The 18,052-nt window shown below is 43.5% G+C and overlaps 1 protein-coding gene across 1 annotated transcript in view; it reads left to right on the forward strand.

Annotated features, from left to right (window-relative positions):
• wnt3a (wingless-type MMTV integration site family, member 3A) overlaps positions 1-17,812 on the forward strand; it is a 93,450-nt gene extending 75,638 nt beyond the window's left edge. The window contains exons 2-4 of the mRNA XM_079488821.1: positions 8,403-8,644; positions 15,893-16,158; positions 17,315-17,812. Coding sequence (XP_079344947.1) covers positions 8,434-8,644; positions 15,893-16,158; positions 17,315-17,794 — 957 coding nt within the window. The 5' untranslated portion in view covers positions 8,403-8,433 and the 3' untranslated portion in view covers positions 17,795-17,812. The remainder of the gene's footprint in view (positions 1-8,402; positions 8,645-15,892; positions 16,159-17,314) is intronic.
• The last annotated feature ends 240 nt before the right edge of the window (positions 17,813-18,052 follow it).

Here is an 18,052-nt window from a genome sequence, read left to right on the forward strand (position 1 = left end):
TTATTGGACTGCCTGGATTAGGAATCTTTCCTCTAGGCTATACTGTTTGTTTATGAATATGATGCAGGTGCATGTTGCAACCATGCAGGCTCTTCATGCCTAAATAATGCTACAATAACTTTAAATACACACCATTTAATGGGTGAAACTCTATTTCTTTCGTTTCCGTCAATTAATGCCTATATGTGGCCTGAAATGAGATGAAAGAAGATCTGGAAAAAGGATGACGATGTCAATGGGAGAATTTAAATATACATATTTAATATTTTATATAGGCATATTTGTTCATTTCAATATCGCAACTATTTTGTTAAAAACGTTATATAGAAGGCTTATCCAGCTTTGATTTAACCTCAATTAAATCTTATAGATATGCAATGCTGATGCCTTAGTTTTGCATTTGAATTATAGCCAAGCTTAATTCGTTTGGGTTGTAGGCTAAATTACATATTAAGTCAATTAGAAGAAAAAAACCGTTCCGAATACACTCATTCATAAAGGCACACGAGGCCAAATAAAGAACTCATGAGCCTAATAATGGGCTCAAGCAATTCACACATTTATTTCTGCATTTTAGAAGCTTCAAACCAGGGAGTGAAATCCGGACAGGTTGTTATAGCTACGCAATCCACGGGGGTTCCGATGTCTATTTAAAACGCCTCGGACCCTCCCTCTCCCCTTAAACAACATTATATATCACACACGCACAGCATGCTAATGCGACCAATTCACAATGAGCACTAAAACACATCTTAAAATTGGCTCATTCGAGTTAGTGCGTTCAAACTGACTCACTCAGGGACGGAGCGCAAGGGAACAGTATCACCAGAATACCCCCTTTGGCAATACCTGCTGATTGGGTCCTAAAAAAGCAGGCAGCTTTTAACTTTTAATATTTGGCTCCCGAGTTTTGCCACGACTAGTCGCAAAAGACAGATTCTCCGCAGGTTTCAGAGGACACAAGTCATTATTCCTTATAGTGCAGAGATATAGGATTTTGTTTTTGTTCGTCACTTAAAACAACTGTGCGCGTCGGAGCGCGCATGTAGGCATTTCTATAGTGGAGATGTTTTGCGAAACTTTTTTAAGGATGATATACACTGGATGTTTCCTGTTGCTCTGTGGGCTTACGCATGTCATGGCAAGCTATCCAATCTGGTGGTAAGTTTTATTTTTTATTCCGTCCTGTGCAAATTGAGACAGATTTTACTTTTTGTTTAAATGATCCTATGTCGTTAGAGCTTTATATTTCCTATGTGTGCGATAATAGCATGCAGCAGCATGTCAACGAGTGACGTTTGGTTTGTGTGCGCATGAATGGCATCGAAATTGTGTTAATTTGAGTCCGCCATATTATCGTATACCGGTATACTTATCGAAGTTAAACAACTGAAGTGCAATCTCAGGATGGCCTGATGGACAAGTGGAATTCTATAGGAGAAATCAGCACGTGAGTCAATGACGTTATCGATTTCAAAGCCTGTGGCTGCGAACTTCAAATCTAACCCGGACTATACTGCCAATAACATAACAATGACAAATGTCTAGCCTAATTGATTAATTGTATGTTGATTGTGTAGGCTATTTTGAGAGTGCAGAGATATACATTTTAGAGATGTTTTTTAAAAATACATCAGCAGGTGCAGTGTGTGTGTGTGTGTGTGTGTGTGTGTGTGTGTGTGTGTGTGTGATGTGCACGCGCACGTTCGTTCGTTCGTGCATGTGTGGGTGGGTCAATTGTCGCAGAATAAGAACATCATGTATATCGTAGTATAGGCTATTTAAACGTTTTTTTTCTTTTAACAATCCATTCCTAATGTGTCTTATAAAATATTTTATATATATATATATATATAGTTCACCAACACCTTAAAATTATATGAATCGTTGCATCGTATTAGGCCTAAATGTCTTGTAGCCTACATAGGGGGATTATATGAAATTAATTGAGCTTCAACTGAGCTTTTTTTCTTTTCTTGAAATGTGTCATCTGTATTTATTGATATATAATATTGACATTTATGTGGCCTATGTTAGTTTTTGTATAGCTTTTATCTTTGAGCAAAGTGATATAAACTCTCTGTGACTTGAAGCAGTATTTGACATCAGAGGTATGAAAAAATACAAATAAATCAGGCATTATCAGCAGATGTATTTAATGTTTCACCTAAACCTGCACTCTAATCCAGAAAACGAACAGATAATAGGCCTAAGAATAATTCAAATATGTATATTTGCTGAATAAATAATGAAGATTTACTTCTGAAATACATGAAATTGGTTTGGGATTACATGTCTCCTAATTTAGCTTCCTTAATGGGTCCCCTGGTGGTTCTACTGATGAGAACCTAATTACATGCTCTGCTGGAGGGGAATCCAGATATAATAGTGGAGCTTTAAGTCCACAGGTTGGACCAAATGGACCTAAATGAGCATCAGCAGCCAACTTCTGCAAAACTACAATATCTTCTGTTTGTTGATCCATGAAATATTGATTTATTCAACCTAATTAAATGAATAGAGGGTTCAAATACTTATGAGAAATTGCCGGATGACTTTTTGGTGACCTCTCTGTCACAACAAATAAGTGTTTTATTTCTCTATCACAATTCTTTATTACCAGGCTAAAGATACCAACCAGCCAGTCATTTCACACTGACTGGACGTCAGCTTTTCGTTTTGTCACGGTAAATCAAATCATCAATGAACGTAGGAGTTTTATGATGTGCTATCAGTGGGTGGGTCAGGACATTCAATGTCAGGGTATTCAATTTACATACAACTAGTACAGAAGGTAAAAAAGGGCAGCTATGGGTTTGCTGTATCATTGTAACCAATAAAAACAACCTCTGAGTGTGGTGCAGGAAAGGTAGCAGAGATGAAGTCACCACTGAGCTCGGCATATATACAGTACCCAACGTCATATTGAGCTTTGTTTTCATTTCAATAGCTAACTAAAGAGCAACGGCCTGTATTGTGTTTATTGGAAACTCAACCCATTCCCAATAACATCCAGATTCTGGGTATGTAATGTACATGATGATAGGCGAACATTCAGCAAAAATAAGAAGAACATTTGGTGAAAATAGGTGATAATTTGGTAAAAAAGAAATCGGTGAACATTAGGTGAAAATAGGTAATCTACACTGTTGTGAACCTGCTGTTTCGCTACCACATTGTACTGTATATAAGGTTTTAAGTGGTTAATGGCTACACTGTCTCTACTGTGTTTGCATACAGCTTGTCAGCTACCCGAGGGCTGTCACACATTTACAGTCTTATGAAAACCAGCATGGTGGTCTTCTGCTGACAGAAGTTACAGTGAACCCAGCTCGGAGTGGCCATCAGAGCTTCATCAGACTCCTTCAACACAGTAGTCTACTCTGTGGGGGGATTGGTGAAGGACTAAGACAGGTTCATGTCTGCCTCTTCTCGACCTGCCATGGCATAGCCTGACTGCACCTCCCACCAACCCCTTCCCTCCCCAGTCCACCCCACCTTAGAAGATAAATACCTGGAGGTGAAAGCTTGCCGCACATTCCTTTTCCCAAACATGCTCTCTTGATGTCAAAGTCGGCTCCAAGGCCCCAGGGCCCAAGAGTAAAGTGGTAATTCTAAGGCACCGTGCTTGGGCTTGCTGAAATATGCATTAAACCTGTGTTGGATACACTTAGATGAGAGAGGGAAAAAGATTCTATACTGAGACTAAAATTGAATATGATACCTTCTGTTCTCAACTGTTCACCTGTAACAGTAAGCAAAATATGACGATGGTTTTTGGTGAGGTTTTTACAAATCCACTGCTTTATTAATGTCAGATTTGGTTACAAATTGAAAACTCACTTCCTTCAGAGGTGGTATCTATCGCTCAGACGACTCAGTGATGGTTCAGTTGAGGCTGTGATAGGGGCACAGTGAAAACAGTGCAATCAGAGGATGTCTAAAACTTGTATTTTCCTCCTTGGCTTGTAAATGTAAATCCTAAATACCAGCAGTTACTGTACATAGAGATTTATTATAGCTGATAGTGTTATCCAACAACAGCGCTCTCCATGCTGTAGAGATCTCGAATCACAAATCCTCCTTGGTGGTGAAACATTCGCTGCCTCCACTCTCGGTGTTTCCTAACACAGGAAGAGGTGACGGGGATGCATTGAGAGACAGTGAGTCTGTGTAGACATGTGTGAGTGGAACTGTCCAATCTGGGTGACTCAGCATGGTCTTGTGATCCCACTGAATCCAAACTTTGAATTGTTATGCAGGTAGAATGACACAAGACCACAGACCCTCACCCCCAGTGCTTTATTTTGTCCAGATTACACCTGTTGCTCTCACTCATCACCTATAGGTCTGAAGGAAACTCCAGTCAGTGTTCCACACAGAATAAATTATAGTAGAATGGTCTCTTCCCGCCTCGAGAAGAGGCGAACTCTTACAGTGTGTTTAAAACCATAGCTCTCTCTCTCTCTCTCTCTCTCTCTCTCTCTCTCTCTCTCTATATATATATATATATATATATACTTGGAGATGCAAAAGCTGATGATATTCGATTATATTTTATAACGTGACTTCATTGTGCAATTATAGGATCTCTAGGGGGAGGAAGAGGAGGTTCCAGAAAAGAAAGGAAAAAAAACTTGCGTGTCAAATATTTTAACCTGCGGCACTAGTTTTCTTTTTTCGCTTTCCCCCCCTCTTTCCGAGAACATCTATTCTGCTCGCACTTGTATATTGATGAATCTGTGTGATGACTTGCATGGCTATACTCTGCATGTTATGTGTATTGGAGGAGAGGCAAATGTCTTGTCTGTTTGTGATGCAGACTCAGGTTTCTGTTGTGAAAGGTCTGCCCATATAGTGCCTTAGGGTGCGGATTGACAAGGGCCAAACAGAGGTCAGTTTGGTTATAGGAGTGTCTCCTGTGTTTACTGATACCTTCACTCTCATTGATGTTGCAGACAACAACAAAAAGAAAACGTGTGATTTCCTCTTTTTAACTGGGCATCCTTACTGGATCTCTCATGTCCATGCTTAAAAACACATTAGTTGAGCTCCAGAGTTTTGGCAGGGCTGCAAGTACAACATTGGAGTTTGAAAAGCAATGGACCCACTGCGGTATTCAAGGTCACCGTGTCTTACACAGGGTAACAAGTCAGTCAAGGGTCACGTGGCTGTGTGGAGGTCTCTTAAGGGATGTGAGGTTTTTAAGAAAGAGCCCCGAGGTGGGTGTCGGGAGTTTGCTTAATCTTGCTGTGATCAGTAATTAGTCCTTGAACATCACTGAACAGGTCAACATACAGCGAGCTAATTGAGCAGCACAGGACTACACAGTAAAACCACGAGTGTTCCTTTAACCCCCAATAGCTTTCAAGTGGATCTGTAAAGGGTACATTTTTTACACTCTCAGGGTTAAAAACAAAAACACTTTGGATTTTCTTGTCCACTCACACCTGCTTTGGCTTTGCCTTTGTGCAAAAAAACCGATACAGCCCCTGTTATCATGCCCAGATCACTCAGGAGGAGGATCATCAGATTACTGTCATTAATACTAGGTTTTTAAAGAGACAGTTAATGTGGAATGAAGGCTTGTCTGGATTGCCAGCAAGCTACTTTGTAGCTACTCTACAGTGGCCTTGCCAATGATAATAGGAAGTCAGCGATCAAATAATTTAGCTGTTCCGAGAGAGTACAAAGCGTTGTCAAAGCACTGATGTAGGGTAACAGTTCTGTGAGAGGCAAAGAGTTGATAGGTCAGTAGTTCAGGAATATTCACGAACATTCATTCATTCATATACAATGCCACCATTTGATATTCATTTTTATGAGGTCAATTATGTTTAAACAACCTATTATTGATATTTTCCACCGATGGGTGGAAGCCATGATGTATATAAATGCAAATATGCACTCCCAGGCTCGCACAGGCTTACAATTAAAAGCACCGCTAAAGTCTACTTCAATCACATGACATATAGCCTACAATGATACAGTGGAATGGTTGTTCCCTTTGCCATGGTTATGAGGTATAAACAATCATAATTGAGAGGAAAGAGAGAGAGACACAGCGAAAGAGAGAGAGAGAGAGAGATGTAATCAGTGAAGCACCAAGTTTGCACTTGTTGCATCCCAGAATACCCCCCTCAAAGGCGAAGAGGGCTGGGTTCAGAGTCACACTTAATACACCCTGTGAAGTTTCAATGTGGGGTTTGCACTCTTATTACCCTAAGCTGAGGGCCTGTTAAGTGTGTGGACAGTTAATAACAAGGTGTAGGTTTCCAGGTTGTCAACTTAAGGTTCTATGAAGCACTCTTGGTGTGTTGTGGACTTTCATCTTAAGCCGTAGCCATGCTTACGTCTGTGGTAGTAGGTCTGCAATTTCAATGCTCACAAAGGCCAGGTGTGTGCAGAAAGGGTAGTTGAAGGGATAACGGATTGATCGCTAATGGTAGCATCTGATATAACAAATGGAACGCGTGTGTGTGCATGCACATTGCGCACGCACGCATGCACGCACGTACGCACGCACCCACAGACACACACGCACGTCGCAGTGTCGCACGCATGCACACAAAACTGTACTTTGACAAGAAATTATGAATCAATAGTTTGTGGGAAGGTGATTTTGCCAATGCATTTCTGTTGACGCTGTCTGTAAATGTAGTTTATTTGGCGAAGGGGGCACGGTGGCACAGTCGGACTCGGTAGCGCTGTCGTCTCACAGCTAGAAGGTCCTGGGTTCGATTCCCGCTAGGTACCCTCACAAAAAACATGCAGTAATCCTGGTCGGAACTGGTCGGAATAACGCGTTCCTTCCACACGCTACGTCCGGCCGGGGAAACTCCCCCCTGAAAAGAAGCAGCTTGGACTCCTCATGCATAGAAGGAGGCATGAGGTCAGTCCTTCTGCCCCCCCCAGGTTGGCAGAGGAAGTGTAGCGCCCAGGATTACATTAGATAATTGACACTGGGTGAAAAAATGGGTTGCGATATCGTGGGATAAAAAACATTTGGGAAAAAAAATTGTTTCTTTGGGCATATACTGTATATTTTACAATGTCTGTATATCCACAAATTACATTTATGTAATTACCCACTTTTTATTTGGGATATTTGAGATACTCCAGCTTAGGTTAGGCCTACTATTTGGATTTGACTGGCACAGTGGCACAGATGTTAAAGGACCACTTTACCACTTTTCAACCTATCTTCATATAAGAGGTCCTCACTAATAATCATGATAAAATGGCACAATGTGTTTCTACTCAGTCTGTCTCATAGGAGGGCTGTGGGCAGTTCAGAAACCCGTCCACCAGTGACATCATCTTTAGGCAGATTCTTTTTAAAGAATCTGCTTGTATACAGTATACTATTTGGTTCCGTTTGTAGTTTGTACACTCTCAGAGTTACAGACCCATAAGGGTCCATTTGGTTCCAAACTATCATTTAGCTGGGGACCCCCTGGAACTCCCTCAAGGACCCCTGGGGGTCCCTGGACCCCACTTTGGGAAGCACTGGTCTATACAACCCTTTGGACAGAATAGAAAACAGACAGATGCAGTACACTGCACAATGTTGCATCAACCACTTAAACCCTATACAATAACAAAGCCAAAAAATAGCCAATCTACAAGCTCACAATGTGTCGCATGGCAAATGTGCTGGGAACTTGTACATCTGCTGTTTTCACAAAATGTTCGCCTATTATAACACCAGTAGATATTGGATGGAGCCCGCACACCACAGGTACAAGAAAGACGTTCTTTATTGAGAATTCTCAAAACGTTTCGATCTATTTTATCTTCATCAGGTCATGTGAACATTTTATAATGAGGGAGTGCCCCCATTATCCAATCAAAACACCACATTTTGGTGCCCCTCCCGTCACTGCAGGTGTGACACGTCAACCCTGAGTGAGTAGGTGGGGACCCAGACATATTAAAGGTATATTCAGTGATTTCACTTAATTCAAATATCACTTATTTTTTCTTATTTTTTGGATAATCCTCCTTACTATAAAGTGTGCTGACCATATAAGGAGTTCCTCCCTGTCCCCAGTGAGCCCCTGGGGTAAAAAATAACCCTAGTTTCGGTTTGGGCTTTGGGTGGCAAAGCCTTCATCCAATCAGGATGAGAGGGGCGGGCATTGGTGCATGTGCTGTTGGTCTGTTGTACTTCCCCCACTGTAGAGCGTGTACATGTGCACATCTTGTTACCGGGTGGACCGGGTTTTTTTCCAAATCACCCAAATCACTGAATGCTCCTTTAATATAAATATAATCTGTTCAGAAATGTCAGTGCACCAATTAAAAACACCTATTATAACATGCCGAGAAAACTCTCACGGTTATAGGTACTCAGAATCCACTCACTCCACACTAACTGTGAATCTCTCAACCTCCTGTAGGTCTCTAGCAGTGGGCCACCAGTACTCCTCAATGGGCACCCAACCTATCCTGTGTGGTAGTATCCCTGGCCTGGTGCCCAAACAGCTACGCTTCTGCCGGAACTATGTGGAGATCATGCCCAGCGTGGCAGAAGGGGTGAAGATTGGCATCCAGGAATGCCAACACCAGTTCAGAGGCCGGCGCTGGAATTGCACCACCGTCAATGACAATCTGGCCATATTTGGACCAGTGTTAGATAAAGGTAATTATCTAGCACTTAGTATATTAAAAACAATGGGTTATCATAGGTCTGCAATTTTGATCACACGGTAACCGTCATGTCATTTGACTGTGCAAGAGGCCTACTGTTCCTCCATTTGAAACCAATATCTTTCACACGCCTCTTCTGTCAGTCAAATGACATAAAGAGCTGGGGTTGGTGTTTTCACCATTTATGATTTTAAGTTCTTGGGAGATGGAAAGCACACGGCATAATCCTTTCCTTGGCTAGCATTTCCTTATATGGCTGACATTTTGAGTCAAGTTAACCCCATTAACCATGGCGTCCCTATTTTGGGTTTATCATTCATTATAGTTAGATATTCTAAATAACCTAGTCCTATATACTGTATAGAACTAGTTTTATATGAATGAAACATACTGTATAGGCTATACAATATGTTTCATTTTTGAGTGGTGTAAACCACTCCAACAACTGGCTTTGTACCCGTGTACCTGTGTTTGTTCGTACCAAAAAAACGAGCATGGTTGCTATGGTTAGTAGCAGTAACTACTAACTATAGTATAGTACTAACAGTAACTATAACAATAAATGTGTAGTTGCACCACTCAGTTCACACGGGTGTGATTTTTATCATATGATTCATATGCCATTGTCTCACTGTGAACATACATAGCCAATCAAGAGTGTCTATTTTTGCAGGTATAAATATTGCTTCAGTGCTTCACAAAACATAAACCATCCATATCCAAGGACAAGAAGTGATATATATCTTTTTTTGTCTCCTGTGCAAATCTGTTAAAAGGTGTTACACTCCCTGTGTGCATCGTTCACTGTATTCACTCAAATCCTTGTTCAAATACACTTCACAGAGTGAATGAGCGGTCTGCATGCATGGAATAATGTATGTGCAGAATTAGGCAGAGTGAGTTGTGTCTTGTTGGAGTTTTTCTTAGAAGGGAATCCCCTTCGATTGTTCTTCTGTTTGTTAAATTCCTCAGAAGTTCCTTACACAAGACTTTTAATCATGCCATGTTCACCGAAATGGATGTTTCCCCCTTAGATTCCAAACTTCTTGTATGGAGGTTTGCAGACATATGCTGAGTCTGATTTAATAATGGGCTCTCACTGCAGAAACCCCCCATAATATATATATATATATATATATATATATATATATATATATATATATACAGTGACCACTCTATACGCGCGCGCGCACGCGCGTGTGTGTAGAGGTGGGTGGCTATACGTGGCTTCAAACCTACTTGACAGTAGTCTCCATACTGTATGTACATGTTACATGTCCATCCACAAGGCATGTTTCATATAGAATAGTGTGCCAGGAGGACACTTGTTTTTTGTTTGCCTGGTCCTGAATGAGCATGAGAACTGATGTGATGTGAAGTTGTGGGTTCTAAACCTGTCAAACTGTCTTACAGAAAGGCTGATGTTTACTGTGTGGTGGGATATGAGGTTAGTTGGGGCAATTGTTTTTAATACACTCTTGAGTCAGTTGTTACAATGACAGAGGAGGCTTGAACTCAAGTGGGTGGGTAACGACGGGGGGTTCACAGTCCAAACCCCATTGTGGTGCAAAATGCCATCACATTGCTTCGACCTCCCTGGTCTAAATTGCAGGGGCACTGACTGGAAAGGGGAGGTGGCTACTCTTTGGATCTGGGCTTTAGTAAATCATTTTGATTGGATTAAGGTCACTGAGGGCCCTTAATAATGTGAGAGGTCAAAGTGGCTGGATTAAGTGCCTTTGTCGGAGGCCACGGAGAGTGACTCGGGGGCTCACGGGCCTTTGATAGGGCTTAGTAGGAGAGGGCTCCCATTTCATTTGGCTTTGATTGATGCTTGTGTTTGTCTGCGCATCGCGGGGCCATTGTCCTCGCTGGCGTATGTCTGTCTGTCCATGCAGACTCTTGTATGTTGGTTTCCTCATCCCCTTTTGAGGAAGACGCTGGAAGCGGCAGTAGGCCACATACCGGTATGTCTTAAAGGTGACTGTACGAGACTGTGTATGTTTGTGTGTGAAGGGGGGGGGGGGGGGGGGGGGCATTCAGACAAAATGAAGTGTTCCATGCATGCACTGCCTGCCTGCCTCGCCTCGCCAGTCACCTATAGTGGCGACCATGTTTAAACGTTCGTTCCCGGCTTACTCCATCCGCCCTCCTACCTGTACAGCAGTATGGGCCCTACAGTATGTAGAGTTCTGAAGTATACAACATAATCTGTCAGTTATAGCCCACTACAGCCCATGCAGGTCAACTTTAGGAGCTTAGAGACTGGTTTGACAGTCATGATTGAACATATTATGGACCAACACAGAGAGGAGGACGTTTTGTCAGTTGCTGCCTAAACCCCACAGTTGAAATATCATGAAAGGATTTATTTTCTTTTTTTCCTTTTTTTACATGTACTGGCAACAGCCTGTGGAAATTATCATACGCTTTCAGTCAGTCTGTCTCCTCTCATGACAACACAAATACACAAACATGGACTCCATTAACATCTAAATGACCACACACTAACATACACATACTGTACGTACAAACATACACTCCGTTGTGCACTGTGAAACAGACATAGCAAGCAATAGTTAATTGGTTCTTGCCTGTAAAGTCAACCTATTCGCTCTCCCTCCCTCCCTCTCTCTCTCTCTCCCTCTCCCTCTCTCTCTCTCTCTCTCCGCCTCTCTTGCGCTCTGCCCTGATCACAAGCCCTACCTTCAGGCTACGTCTGCGTCAGCACTCATTAATTTACATTAACCAAAGTGTCAAAACATACACCGCTGGAATCTGCCTGTGATGAAAGTCTATAGAAGGGCTGTGCAGGTGTTCTTCTTTAGTCGGGCAGAAGAGCTGATCCCAGGACTGCGTTTCAGCATGTGTGGCTCTTGCAGAGGCCCTGCCAATCTGCACTGTAATCAGCCGATAGGTTATGAGTTACATGACACCATTATCGAGGCCAGCGTTGCCACAGAGAGTGGACAGTCACGATTACACAGGCATGAACAGCCGTGCAGGCATGGGCATGCACTGTTACTCAGTGCTCTTTACTTGAAGCCATAAAACAAAATGAAATGAAGGTTTATGGTAAATCCAATGACATAATATGTAAAATATGTAGCCGTTATTGTTTGATTCTCCAATCAGTTGTTGAAGGAGTTTCCCCGACATTGAAGATTGAAAATAGATAAATGGTCAAAAAGTGTAAAATGTGGAGGACGTACTAACTCGAGGGCCTCCCATTTTCATTACATGAGTAAATCCACTTCAGAAGCCATACTCGACCATCCAAGCGAGTCCCACCAGGAAAAGGTCAGGCGATGCAGGTTATGACCCATGACCTGAGGATGAGAAAGTGTTACAATTTAGGATGTGCTAAGAGGTCTCTGCTTTTCATAAAACGCATGTTTGTCCATGCTGGGGGAGGGAGGTTAGCACACCGGTATATCATTAACTCTGGCCCAGAAAGAAAGCAGGGGTGTGGTAAATGGAGTTGATGGGGGGACCTTAGCCCCGCTCCCCGCTGAGCGCTGCTCGGAGCACAATATCTCCGCAACCATGAGATTAAGCAGGAGAAAAAGCGCTTTTCCCCATTCACACGCCCTTTAGATTGTTTTATTAAACCATTTGAATAGGGATTTCCCCGTCTGCCGACAAGCGGGGTCCAGCCAACGCATACTTCTCTGTTGCTATGACTTAACTTGGTCCCCACTAATCACTGGCCAGGGCAAATTTCATATAAAATATCTTGGGCCATTGTGGGGCTAACACAGCGTGACAGTGGCAGCACAATAGGGGATTCAGCCCCCCAGCAGGTCGTAGGGACCACTTGCCATGCCAGGGTCTGGCAAAGTTTGGTGGAGGAGCGCGGTCGGAACAAAGTGCCTGGAAACCCTTTAAATGTGTTTAACCCATTTAGGCCGGACCTCCATTTTTTTTTAAATCTTCTAAATCCTCCAGTTTTCTGAAATAAATATTTTCACGATTTTTCAAAAATAGCACACCTACAAGCTCGTAGCGCGCCACTCGGTGGCGCGCTATGAGCTTGTAGATCTGCTATTTTTCAATAGCTAAATTATAACATAATGTTTAAAACACCAAAAGGGGTTCTCGCACAAAATGGGTTAACACCAGAAGAGTGCAACCAAGCCGGTGTTTAGGGGGGATTGAAAGTAAACCCAATTACAGGTGTGTTCACATGGGTAAATGCTTTTAAAACGCCACCGCTTTCTGAAATTCCCAAGTTTGTACGTCTCAATGTTGAAAACGCGATTTGGAGAAGCCATTTAGGGTTAGGCTTTAAGTAAAAACCTGTAGGGAGAAAAAAAAGACGACATCAAAGCATTTCTCCTGAAATTGGAATCTAAAGGTATTTATTATCATATTTCATGTCTCCTCAAGTGTAAACGGTACACACATACAAGACGAGTTCAATCAGTTTAACATCTTAATGATCTGAATCCTGCGCTGTGATTGACTTTGAGAACTTGATTGCCACATGCATTGTGGGATCATGGCTTGGCATTTCGTAGACTTGTCTTGTCAGGGATCCAAGTGTGCGCTGTGGTTAGCGATGGATTATATTTAGATCAGAGCAGTGATACAGTAGTTGCTTCACATTTTCATTCCATTGGTGTTGATATTGAGTGCCTCAGGGCACTATAGATTTACATATATATGAGCATATGAGGTATTTGGACATGGTGCAGTCTGTGAAGACCATGTGGTGTAATAGACATAGTAATAGACATAGTCAGTGGATGGCAGCACAGTTTGGGCTTTAAGAACCTTTAAATGAGTTTGGGACTGTCACCTACTAAAGCTTAACCCATTTTGACCTGAGATCAGATTCTAAAAATGTCTTTAAAAAAAAAGTCTACATCCGGACAGTTTTCTGAAAAAGCTATGTTTCTATGTCAGTCGTTCTTATTCAAAAATAGCAGATCTACAAGCTTGTAGATCTGCTATTTTTCAATAGCTAAAGCATAACATAATGCTAACACCAAAAGGGGTTCCCGCCCGAAATACTACTTTGTATGTGTTGCTCACCAAAATTAAACTTTCTTGTCACGTTTTTTTTATTCAGTTGATAAAGACAGCAAAGTTAAGGCAACCCCTTTTAAAGGTTTTCTTTCGTTTTGTTTTTATATCCAAGTAAGGTACTTATATTCTCCTCTCAAGCTGTCGGGGAGGACATATTTCTTTTGCCGCTGCTTTGCCTTCTTTTTCTCATTTTGTCCCCAGATAATCCTCTTTTCCTCTCTTATATTCATCCAACCATCCCTCCCTCACACCCCTTTAGCTCCGCTGCATCATTGTCAGCTTGACCCACACTTTATTGGCTTCCTGACAATAAAAGGGGGAGTCTGGGTGGTTTTAAATCGACATAGCAGAGGAAGCATCTTAGCTACATGACTCTCACACTCCTCTCGCCACCCCCACCCCATGATGATAACTAATGACACAACAACACCCACTTCATTAGTATCATCTTTACAATTGACTCTATTGAGAAGTGTCCTCATTATTCTTGTCGTGCATTCATTTGGTTTTTATAACACCAGTGGCAATAAGAGGTGCCCAAGAGTAAAGCAGATTCAAAGATATTGCAAACGTCAGTGGATCTGTGCACCTTTCTCTTGCATCATTGTTTCTAATGCCCTTTTAGTCCTCCAACCAGTTGGAACCTGCTGCAAGGGAGGAGTTCATACTCCTCTTTACTCCTCCCTTCTTTCATTTTGCTCTCTTTATACCTCTCTTCTCTTTACACATCTCTCACTCTCACTCTTGCGCTGCCCTATCCCCTTTTGCACTTTACACAATTCTCCCTCTTTCATCTTTATCCTTTTATTTTTCTTTCTCTTCACTCCCATGTATGTATGCTAATATGGTATTCTTTCTTAGGTTTAACCCCTTGCCTCTCCACCCTCTCTCCATCCATCTTTCTCTCTCTTTCTGTCGTTTCTTGTGGTTGTGCAAGACCATACAAGTAAGGCAACCTCCCTGTCATAATGAATCCAGTCAAATCCGGCGAGGTAGAAGCGTGGAATGTCTACTACACTACTACAGCACCCCTTCATATCAAAAACCAAATCCACATCTTTCTGGACCCATTGGTCTCTTGAGAGTCTCTCTCCTCTTGGCCATTCGGTGTGAGGCCATTTCCTAACCTTTCAAAAGCTTAATTGAGTCTCTTAATTATAGGCCTGTCAGACCTCTGTCTCCTCCTCTCATCGTGGAAGTTCCTGATCCCCTCTGAGTCATCACTCAGCTATGCCAGACAGAGACAAGAGCCCTCGCTGGCTTTATTCAGGAGGATTGATGTCTTGGCAGGATCAACCCACACGTTTGGTCTCCAAGAAGTATTAGACCCCCAGTCATTGATACGACTCCATCTACAGTGCCGATGATGACCGCTTCTCTAACAGCGCCGCTCTGGATGGGAAGCCGTTTGGATTTCACTGTTATGGTTTCATGACATAATGTACACAGTAAAAACTTGAGATCAAACACGGTAGATGAAATACAGTCAGGCTTTGCTCATTTATATCGCCAGACCGGTGCCCGGATGTAGATCACCAAGTCGGTAACGGTGGAAGTTGGAGATCCATTGCCCCCACCCGGCTATGCAATGCCCGTTGTACCCGTGTCAGAGTACCCGTTCCACCCATCTGTCTGAGTCTCTTTTATGCCCATATATGGAGATTTCTGTATCTGTCTCCCTTTATTCCTATTATATGGAGTTCTGTGTCAGGCATGCATGCCCAAATAAATTATGGAGTGTTGTGATGTCAGAACAGGCCAGCTCCATATATGGAGCCTGGCCAGGGGCCCTGTCCAGAGCCCGGGCAGAGGCCTTTTTGGGGCAGTTCTGGACAACCGTGGGTCCGACCGACTCGACACCGGGTTCTGCACCCCCTGTGGTGGTGTGGAACGTGTGTGTCGAATTTGAAAGTCGGCGGGACGAACGGTGCCGGAGTTACGAGGATTACAGACGTACGTACACACACACAGAGACATGGTGCATTTAGAGATAAGATAAGATAGATAAATGAGGTTCATTGCATAATATAATAGTTGATTATATTGTACAAACAGCCGTCAGCATCAGAGGTTGCGACCCACATTACGACCCGAGACTTTTACCCTCGTTTCCTTTTTTTAGCAGGAAATCCATTTGTCCCATGCCCATGCGTGTTCATGCATCGATGCTTAAACTACAGTGTGCCCTCCTCTTGCTTCTCCTTTCCAGCCACGCGAGAGTCGGCCTTCGTGCACGCCATCGCCTCGGCGGGAGTGGCGTTCGCGGTGACCCGCGCCTGCGCCGAGGGCTCGGCCACCATCTGCGGCTGTGACACGCGTCACAAGGGACCCCCCCGCGAAGGTTGGAAGTGGGGGGGCTGTAGCGAGGACGTGGACTTTGGCAGCATGGTGTCCCGGGAGTTTGCCGACGCGAGGGAGAACCGCCCCGACGCGCGCTCCGCAATGAACCGCCACAACAATGAGGCGGGGAGAACGGTGGGTTAAAAACGCTTGACATTCAGAGCAGTGGTTCTTCTGAGGTCTTCTGAAAGAATATATATTCAAAGATTTGTGCCGCATTTTCACGATTTTTCAAAAATAGCAGATCTACAAGCTCATAGCGCGCCACCGAGTGGCGCGCTACGAGCTTGTAGATCTGCTATTTTTCAATAGCTAAAGTATAACATAATGCTTAGTTAAAACACCAAAAGGGGTTCCCGCCCCAAAATGGACTAGCCTGGGCACCATTTCATTTCGGGTATATGATCCGGTCGGGAGCGGATGATATCGGTTACGTCATGTTGTAGTATTGTTTTGTAGTCGACAGGCAGGAACAATCAAACGGAACTTCCTTTTCCCTCAAACCGATTTTTCTCAATAAAAGCTGCAGGCTACGAGAGCTTTTATTGTTATTCTTCCGGTTTGAGGAAAAAGGAAGTTCCGTTTGATTGTTCCTGCCTGTCGACTACAAAACAATACTACAACATGACGTAACGATATCATCCGCTCCCGACCGGATCATACAGACTTTTGAAACAGAGACCAGGCTTTCCTCCGAGGTGGAAAGCCTGGTGAGGCGAGGTTAGTGGTTCCCAAACCTTTCATGTCAAGGACCCCCGAATTGTCACTAATTAGCCCGCGGACCCCCATTTAAAAAGATATTCCAGGCGCCCCCATAAGAGAAGGTTTTTACGGCTCTAGCAGTGATTCTCAACCCGTTTAATTTCAAGGACCCCCAGGTTTGACATGCATATTAGTCTACAGACCCCCATTTAATGGCATTTCTATCTCTGGGACCCCCAACTTATATACCTGATAATGTTTTTGAGGGGCGCTAGCCCCTCCTATGTCCAGCTTTGAGTGTTTGTGAAAACACAAACATTGTGTAAACACAACCAATGAAGACAAAAGTATGTAAACACAAACATTGTGTAAACACAACCAATGAAGATAAAAGTGTGGGCCAAAAAGTGAGGATGCAAATTGTGATTGGCCAGAATGTATGATGATAAGAGCGCCCCTCACTTCACACGAGTGTGAGAGGTTTTCTTGAATCACAAGAAAAACCCTCTTCAAAGACACTCTTCAACATTCTTTTGAGAGTCCGTTTTAAACTCATCATCACCCTGTTTCTTTCTTATCTCGTTTCCAGTCCCTCAATGACAAGATGTTCCTGAAGTGCAAGTGTCACGGCCTCTCGGGCAGCTGCGAGGTGAAGACCTGCTGGTGGTCGCTCCCCGACTTCCGGGTCATCGGGGACTACATGAAAGACAAGTACGACAGCGCGTCGGAGATGGTGGTGGAGAAGCACCGGGAGTCGCGCGGCTGGGTGGAGACGCTGCGGCCCAAGTACAACTACTTCAAGCCGCCCACGGAGCGCGACCTGGTCTACTACGAGAACTCGCCCAACTTCTGCGACCCCAACCCCGAGACCGGCTCCTTTGGCACCCGCGACCGGACCTGCAACCTGACGTCCCACGGCATCGACGGCTGTGACCTCCTCTGCTGCGGCAGGGGTCACAACACCCGGACCGAAAAGAGAAAGGAGAAGTGCCACTGTATTTTCCACTGGTGCTGCTACGTCAGCTGCCAGGAGTGCGTGAGGGTCTATGATGTCCACACCTGCAAATAGGGAACCCTATTATATAGCACTGTCCTTCAATCACCAAAAACATTCAAGACTTCAGTAGGTAGACGAGCGAAATGCAACGAACAGACCAGCTTGACTTCAGAGACTAAACCCCGCCGGACCTGTCTGTGGATTGAGCTTGACGACAGACGACGTGGCCTTGTGTTTTTTTATGCTGTGACGCTAAAAAAACAAGACATTTTCTGCCTTGGTTTACTGAAAACAGTCGAGCTGATGCTCGGAAAACAGCATCCGTGCGAT

The sequence above is a fragment of the Electrona antarctica genome, assembly GCF_951216825.1.
Source record: "Electrona antarctica genome assembly, chromosome: 19".
In the NCBI taxonomy this organism is placed as follows: Eukaryota; Metazoa; Chordata; class Actinopteri; order Myctophiformes; family Myctophidae; genus Electrona; species Electrona antarctica.